The sequence below is a fragment of the Sebastes fasciatus genome, chromosome 21, assembly GCF_043250625.1.
Source record: "Sebastes fasciatus isolate fSebFas1 chromosome 21, fSebFas1.pri, whole genome shotgun sequence".
Classification (NCBI taxonomy): Eukaryota; Metazoa; Chordata; class Actinopteri; order Perciformes; family Sebastidae; genus Sebastes; species Sebastes fasciatus.
This window is the reverse complement of record NC_133815.1, coordinates 17,167,011-17,175,402: the sequence shown is the minus strand read 5'-3', so window position 1 is coordinate 17,175,402 and position 8,392 is coordinate 17,167,011. Positions and strand designations below refer to the sequence as shown.

The window sequence follows — 8,392 nt, the reverse complement described above, 5'->3', positions numbered from 1 at the left end:
CCAGAGGAGCAAACTGACAAGTCAAGTTCCTCAGAAAGTGTTCCACGTCAAAGAGTAAATAGTCAATAAGTGAATAATAAACACAATTCTGGACTGAGGAGGACGTTTTGTCGCTATGACGATCCTGCAGAAGGACTTGTCGATAAAACCCAGCCAACCAACTTCCCCTTTTTACTCAGTTCTCAGCTTTTTCCCAGCGCTCTGTTCATGACTTGACCAGTTTACATCCCACCACTTCTCTTTGGCTTTGAGGTGTCTGTTTCCTTGTAGAACTGAAAATAATATTTATTAATACCAACATCATTCCTCAACTTATTCTAAAGTGTATTTCACACATGTAGGTAGCACAGAGTTTATGCTGACTTGTGCACAGTCTGTTTCACTGCTGCTCTGCATTGCCGTGCTGATGAGAGAACCTCAGTCATTAAAACGCTTTGTTCACTTAATGCTTTTAATTCAGCAGTCTCATACACACGTATATACAAATACAAATGAGAAAATACCTGATCAAAATTAACACTTTCTGCTTCCTCATCACCTGAATTTAACTGTCCTTTAGTCAAACATATATATATATTCACATGCAAAGAAACCCCGTTGAGGCAATGACAAATAATTACCATAAGAATGCCATAAATCAGCACAATCTTACACAAACTAATGATGAAGCTGCTATATATTAGATTCATGTTATCTAATGCCCTGTTTGCACTCTGTTCATCTTACCAATCGTCTGCAAAGTAAAGCCATTTAATATTTAAGAATTAGCTGAATAAGAAATAGAGAAATATTCCATTCATGGTGAACATGACATCATCTTCTTCTCCTTCATGATGCTTGGATCTCAATCACTCTGTTGACATAGTCTGCTTCTACTGCGTCCTGTGGACATGAAACAACAGAGAGAGAGAGAGAGAGAGAGAGAGAGAGAGAGAGAGAGAGAGATAGAGAGAGAGAGAGAGAGAGAGAGAGAGAGAGAGGTTAAGGGCTCTGCAGTACATTTTATTGTTGAAAGAATAATGTACCTGTTGCTCACCTTCACTGGTTTGTTGCAGCATCTTGATCTAAACCACCTGAACGAAAAGGAAACGAAGGAATAAAAGTAATAAATGAACTTTTCAAAGAGACCAATAAGTCTTTAGCTGCAAATGACCATATCATAGAAAAGTTTGTCTCACCACTCAAAGATGATGATTGTACTGTAGAGCGCTACGATTCCCAGGATCTTCAGTGTAACGTAGACGACAGCCCCAAACTCTGGATTATCTGTAACAAGACAGCATGGTCACCTTCTCCTTAATGGGAGAAGTTACGGCTCTAAAACATCATCAACCTGAATTCCTTCTGTTAACCTCAAACATAAACTGGTTTATAGCATCATTTCATACAAATGCAAACAAAGCAATACAGAAAACGAGAAAAACAGAAAAGAGAGGAGAGCAGATTAGATTCAATTAAATTAAATCTTTAATATTTTCTAATAACTAGACCTGCTCCTATCTGCGTCACCAACATTGTGGTGCCCCGGGTGAGGCATAGTATTATCGTACTGTAATTCAGCAGCAACATGTTTGGTCCTTTTTCCTTTTAACAATGTCTGTATGAAACATTTCACTTTGCATACAGAGCATGAACAGTTGGAAAAAATAACGTCTCCAAATAAATGTGACTGAACAAACAGCTCACCTGAAACTAAGAAGACGCTCAGTAACACGATGGCTGTCACCATTTTCACAGACTGGACTGAAATGACACTCATCACCTGGATTTGACAAAAAGTTACTTTTCATAAAACATCTTTTAAACGAAGCATTCCTGTTATTTTAAAGCCACCTCAAATTAATACATTCAAACCAGGAACTCTCCATGTACAACCAGATGTTACTGTGTTATAATAGTGATTAATAATCTCTGCAGAGTTGCTCTGAAAACAGTTTAAATATAAAATGATCCAGTGTAAGTTTATGATGTTTCTGCTATAACAAAACCCAACAAATAAAAGTAGAGTTTATGAAAAGCAGCAAAATAAAAAAAAACTCTCTGAATTAAACATAAAAGCAGTAACATGAAATGACTGCATGTTAACACAGCCGGTGACTCTTGCTTCTCTCTTTTATGAAGAGATTTCTTTTAGGAATTAAATGTCAGAGATAAAAAGCTAATAATCTACACTGCAATAACTCTGGATACGACTTCACACTAATGCTGTAACCTTGACGGAGACTGGTGTGAGGTTAATGGAAGGAGGGATGTTTGGAGGTTAGATTTCTGTGACGTCAAACTTATGTAGAGAAGCTAATGTCGATACCTCCATTCACTCACAAGACCCTGTATGGTACTAAAGCACAATCAACATGGCCTCGTGGTGCCTTTTGAGACATTAAACAATACAATGTTTACAGGCTGAGGCCCAAAGATTTTCTTTTTTTGGCAAAATTCTGACAAAAAGTAGATAAAGTTTTAACATTTTTACTCATAAAAAGTTTTTCAATTAATTTTAGTACCAGATCTTTTAATACACCATTGACTGAGTCTCATGAAATGCCCTTTTATTTTTGATTGAGCTTGATATTCAAATATATATATATATATATCAGAAGTCCATTAACTTCTCCAAAACACCGTAGCAGGTTTCCAGTGGGAATTACTATGCATAATTCATCTTGCCACTTTTGTAATGTTTGTGATTAATTTGTTTGATTTCAGGTGATGTTTACACACAATTATGTGAAATGTTGGACCAATAAATGCAACTGAGATTAATAGGTATTTTTTAGAAGTTGTATTTCATGGTTTTTATTACAGTGCAATGAATAAATATCTTCAAATGCAGAAACTGTGTCTCATGTTTATTTTCTTAAGTAATTAAAATACAAATAAAATGCGGGACACAAAATATGAAAGAAAAAGAATAGATAACTAAATGAGATTAAATATGCTTTGTTAAAAATGATCTGTAAAATATCACAAAATTACACAAACTTTTCCAAAAAAATGATCTTGTAGTACTTTGTTAATGTGTGAACTGCTTCTCATGTCGCTATTTAGAATAGTTCCCCATTAAGAGCCTTTTCAGACTTATACTTGAACTGATCTGATGTACAGATTGCTAGTTCTCCTTTATTTAACTGTGGTCAGTGAAGATTGCATTTTCTTCTCAAGTGTCTTTTCCTACACTAACTGACATATAAAACTTCTTGTATAAGTAAAAAATAAAGGTATATTACAAATACGACCCAAAAATGATCACAAAACAACACTCATTTTTTCTTCACTTGAGCGTAGAGATCCTCTGGGACGTCAGCAGCCTGTCTTAAGCTGCTCGCTGTCTCTGACACGTTGACCTGTGCATACAGCGTATCCTGCTGCTGTCCACTGTCCTGCTCCGAGGCCGAGGACGGTTCAGGTCTCCGCTTGGAGAAGTCGATCTCTCCATAATGGATGTCTTCTTCTGTTTTGCTGGTTGGCATTTGAAGAGTCAGCTCGTCACCTCTTTGACTCTGTGAGAAAAAAGGTGCTAAATGATACGTCTGAATACTGATTCAGGTTAAATTAGTTGCTGCTAGATTACAGTGCAACCTTTAATATTGTTGTACAGTACTTCTAGACTGGCTGATAAATTATACTAAATTACAACCCTCACTAGAGTCAGGCCATATCTTGAAGGTAGGGGCTATGCTGTCGCCCTTAGTGATCATTATTCAGAGAGTGGAGTCCCCCAGGGTTCGATTCTCGGGCCTCCATTATTCAACCTCTGTGTGCTTCCACTAGGCCAAATCATGAAAGACAAAAAGACTGCTTATCATAGCTATCCAAATAACGTCCAAATCCAAATAAATAATATGGATGGAAACTTATTTCCTTCAGTTAAATCAAGATAAGAAAGTTGATTTTGCAACAAGGAGGAAAGACTCAAAGTTATCACTCAGGTTACATTATAAAGACTAAAGGCAAACATTTTATATTCATATACTTATCAATGCAATTGTACAAAAGGATGAACATAGAAAACTATGAAGAAGAGTAGGCTACACTAATGGTTTGTCTGTTTTTTCTCACTTACATGGGCGGGGTGGGCGGAGGCGGGTAATGTTCCTGTTTCTTAACCGCTTCAACATTTCATCTTCCTTTAAAAAATATAGACTAAAGGCAAGAGCAAGTCATTCCTAATGTACTAACTACCAGACCTTCGTAAATGTATGTATGACTTTAGCAGACTTGGAGAATGTGTTTCAGAGAGTATTCATACATATTAAAATGAGTGGGAAATAACAATTAAGGTTATGCTAACAAAACTGACGTTATTTTGGTTTTAGTTGATTAGGCTAATGTCATAACCTTTGGTAATTTGATATATATTTCGTTTTTTTTGTGAAATTTAATTTTGAATCTTCCCAGTTTACATAGCTATTGAATAATACTTAAAGGTAGGATTGATAGTGTTGTTCAAATACATTTTTTGTTATATTTGTTGAAATTCTCATTGCATGACAGGGTGCTCCAACTTTAGCCATTTTCAGATCTAAACTTAAAACAGTTTAGATTTCTTACAGTTTCCAAACACAGCATGTTGCTAACAGGTTGTTTTGTCACATTTGTTGTACTTCTTAATATTTAACCTCTCAAAGATTGTCAACTTAGTATTAAGACAGATGCTTTCGACATAGTCACTGTGAGCAGATTTAAAATATTCACAACGCACACTGTACAACGAAGTTTAATATTCACCTGAGTTTGTGGACGTTTCGACTTAAACCACCTGGAAGATATGAGAGAGCTGTCAGAATAATTATTGTACTGTCTGTTTCAGGTTAAATAAATAGTGTGCTGCCAATAGAGAGTAAGGACTGATGGGAGACAGACATTATTGAATGTGCATCAGTGGAAAGAAAATCAAGATTGATACTTAAGTTTTGTCAAAGTCAAGTCGCAGAACAGGTGCAGAAATGAGCAAAACTGACAGATCACATACTCATCCATGCCCTCGGGGTTACCAACATCGGTTTAGTTAAAACGTTATTGCCAGAAACTGAATTAATTTAACTAATTTACTTACCAAACACAGATAGCAAGGCAGATGAGTATGATGACAAGGATCCCTCCAAGAGCTGAACCCCACTGTAGTGAGCTGACAGAGCTCTCTGTTCATAGAAACACAAAACCAGGTGACTAAAAGAAAACAAAGGATGAATGTAGATATGTAACAATACAGGTGTAACCATTATTTGTATAGGGTCATTTCATAAAAATGCAGTAAAAAAAGTGCTTCACAGAGAACTAAAAAAAACAAGTGAAAAACAGAAAAGAGAGGAGAGCAGATTAGATTCAATTAAACAGATTCAGTTCAGTTCTACATTTACCTGCATTATTAATCCGTGACGACGTCTGATTACCGAGATCATTTGTGGCCACACAGTAATAATCTTCTATATCTGTCACAGAGGTCACCTTGAAGCTGTAAAAGTCTCCTTCAGATACACTGACCGGTCCGTCTTTGCTGGTCTTAATCCAGGTGTAGCGGATGACGGGAGGATTGGCTCTGCTGGAGCAGGTCAGGTTCACCCGGCTACCTGCTGACACCAAACCTGATGGACTGATGGACACTGAGGTGTCTTTAGGAGCATCTGAGGAAGACGTGAGATTCACTTTATTCATTAAAATCATTCCATGAATCATCATGTGCTGACAGGATCTAATAACAAACACTTTATTATCTTACATGAAACATTGAGCGTTTTTCTCTCCTCTGCTGTCTTGACGTCTTTTCCTTCATTTAAAGGATATCTGGCTGAACAGGTGATGTTGAATCCATCATGTTCGTCTGACAGAGTGAAGGTCTTCTGGATTTTAGTTGTGAAGGTTCGATCTGTGTTTTCCTCTATTTTGTTGTGAGGGTCTTGTTGGAGAGTCCAGGTGAGTTCAGGAGGGGAGTGTGGACAGGGAGTGAAAGCTGAGCAGGTTATAGTGACAGACTGATTCTCCTTCAGATCACCTGAGATCTCAATGCTGGGCCTCGGAGGAGAATCTGGAGTTTCAAGTCAAACACAGATTGTACAATAAAAAATAGATTATGATATTAGAACACTTTTGTGAAAGCTGACACAAAAGGTGTCAATCTTGTATTGAAAATGCATAAAGTGTCTAAGGTTTGCTTTTTAATATCCCCAAAATGTGATCATTTTAATGTCAAACTTTAACAACAGAATCAGTGTTTAATCAAAATTTAAGTTCATGTCAAAGTGAAAAACCTCCAAAATTAAAAAGTTGCAACTTTCACTTTTTATTCTAAACAATAACGTTATAGACTCAATGATAAAAAAACAAAACTCTCTTACCTTTGACTGTTATTTGAAGAGGATCACAAGAAGCTGTTGCCCTGAATGATCCGTTCTCAATTCTGAAGTAGTACCAGTCTGTGTAACTTGTGTTCACAATGGAAAATAAAGTGGTGCAGTTATTCTGACTCAGGTCTCCAGTAAGACTCATTGGATAGATATTATCCGTACTGCTACTGTTGAAAATCACATTATGTGGATTTTTAGCAAAATCTTGGTTACTTTTAATCCACACGCCGAAGGTTGATCTTGTGCTGTTGAATTCCTCTTCTGATTTAACTGTAAAGTTACATGGGATTTGCAGACAGGATCCACTCAGTGCTTCCATCTGCTTTGGTGTAGTGATGAATAGGGATGGGCTTTTAGGACAAACAGCCAAAGCACCTGTGAAACAGACTCGTGATGAACAAATTGTGGAGCAAAATCTGCATGAAGAGAAAGTTCATGATGCACAAACTGTAATTCAGCAGCAGCATGTTCGGTCTTTTTTAACAATGTCAGTATGAAACATTTCACTGCAGACAGAGCATGAACAGTTGGAAAAAATAACGTCTTCACATTAAAGTGACTGAACAAACAGCTCACCTGAAACTAAGAAGACGTTCAGTAACACGATGGCTGTCACCATTTTCACAGACCGGACTGAAATGACACTCATCACCTGGATTTCACAAAAAGTTACTTTTGATAAAACATCTTTTAAAAAAAGCATTCATGTTATTTTAAAGCCACCTCAAATTAATACATTCAAACCAGGAACTCTCCGTGTACAAGCAGGTGTTACTGTGTTATAATAGTGATCAATAAGCTCTGCAGCATTGAAAAGAGTTTAAATATAAAACGATCCAGTGTGAGTTTATGATGTTTCTGCTAAAACAAAACCCAACAAATAAAAGTAGAGTTCATGAAAATCAGCAAAATAAAAAAAACTTCCCTGAGTTAAACATAAAAGCAGTAACATGTTATTTTACCAATTTGTGAATGTCAGCAGAACTGCAACAGACCCAGTAGCTACCCGACTTCCCTGCTAAGCCGTTGTGATATAAAAGCAAACATGAAATGACTGAAATACTGCCGAAAAAGAAGAAGAAGTCTTCACTCCTCCTGTTCGCACCATGTGAATGAGGAAGTCATCTTTTGAGACAACTTGATCTCATCAGGGTGCGAATAACATATTTATTTTCAAACATGATTTTTATCACATGACTCACAGCAAGCCTGTATGCCTTATTAGGGGCCGAACAGTTATGCTGCTGGTCCCTCTTGTTTTTGTCGATATTATCTTCTCCTGTAGTTCTTGGAGACTACTAAAACTACTAAACGTCATCATGCCGACTCGTCCACCATTACAGCCTCGTTGTTTATACTCGTGCTCATGTGACCGTGGTGTAGTTTATTTATAGCCTAATGTTAGCTTTTTACTTCATAAAAGTGGTGTTCATTTGTGGAGATTAACTTGCTGAACAAAACGTATAAGTATCATAAACGTTTGTTTGCCGAGGAGCTTATTTTCTGCAATAATCCAAAACCCAATGTGAAAATCCCATTGGCTTTTTGTCAAGGTAACCAGGGAGATGCTAACTTCCTGGCTTGTCTACAAAAATACGTCATCCCTGGAGCACCCTAAAGAGGGAGTTTAATTACGAGTAGTTTATTTGTTGTGGTACTGTTTTGTTATTACTGAGGAGGATGATTTGAGACCATCAGTACAGAAAGCCAGTGTTCATCATATCAGATCATATAACCAAAGAGTAATTTATTATACAACAAACAGCTGTTTCTTCTGTAGGAAAGCTCAGATAATACAAGTTAATACGTAGCAGCTGTATACTGTGTTAATGCTGTAACCTTGACTGTTAGCCAACAGAGATTTATAATGTAGATCTGCATGTCGTTCACTGTCAACTATCAAGTGATCCAGTTAGTTTAGATAAAGATCTAGATGTACTCATGCTGAATTTCTTATTTTTAAACATGCAACTTCTCAGTAATGTTAGCAAATACAGAAGTGGTGAAGTGCTGTTGTTGACAGGGCGTGGGAAATGTAGAGCTAATAT

The 8,392-nt window shown here is 36.8% G+C and overlaps 1 protein-coding gene across 1 annotated transcript; it reads right to left on the bottom strand.

The window, feature by feature from the left end:
- Nucleotides 1-5,675: 5,675 nt before the first annotated feature.
- LOC141759488 (myeloid cell surface antigen CD33-like) lies at nucleotides 5,676-6,993 on the bottom strand. Its single transcript, XM_074621600.1, has 3 exons — nucleotides 6,921-6,993; nucleotides 6,336-6,719; nucleotides 5,676-6,025 (listed from the first exon to the last, which is right to left on the bottom strand). The coding sequence occupies exons 1-3, from the start codon at nucleotides 6,991-6,993 to the stop codon at nucleotides 5,676-5,678; spliced, it is 807 nt and encodes a 268-aa protein (XP_074477701.1).
- Nucleotides 6,994-8,392: the final 1,399 nt, after the last annotated feature.

What these genes read in the sequence shown, in the direction of transcription:
- LOC141759488 (XM_074621600.1), bottom strand. Translation starts at nt 6,993, where the DNA reads ATGAGTGTCATTTCAGTCCGGTCTGTGAAAATGGTGACAGCCATCGTG. An exon ending in GAACGTCTTCTTAGTTTCAG is followed by an intron (nt 6,720 to 6,920) that starts GTGAGCTGTTTG and finishes TCTGTTTCACAG; the next exon opens with GTGCTTTGGCTGTTTGTCCT. An exon ending in TCTTCAAATAACAGTCAAAG is followed by an intron (nt 6,026 to 6,335) that starts GTAAGAGAGTTT and finishes TTGAAACTCCAG; the next exon opens with ATTCTCCTCCGAGGCCCAGC.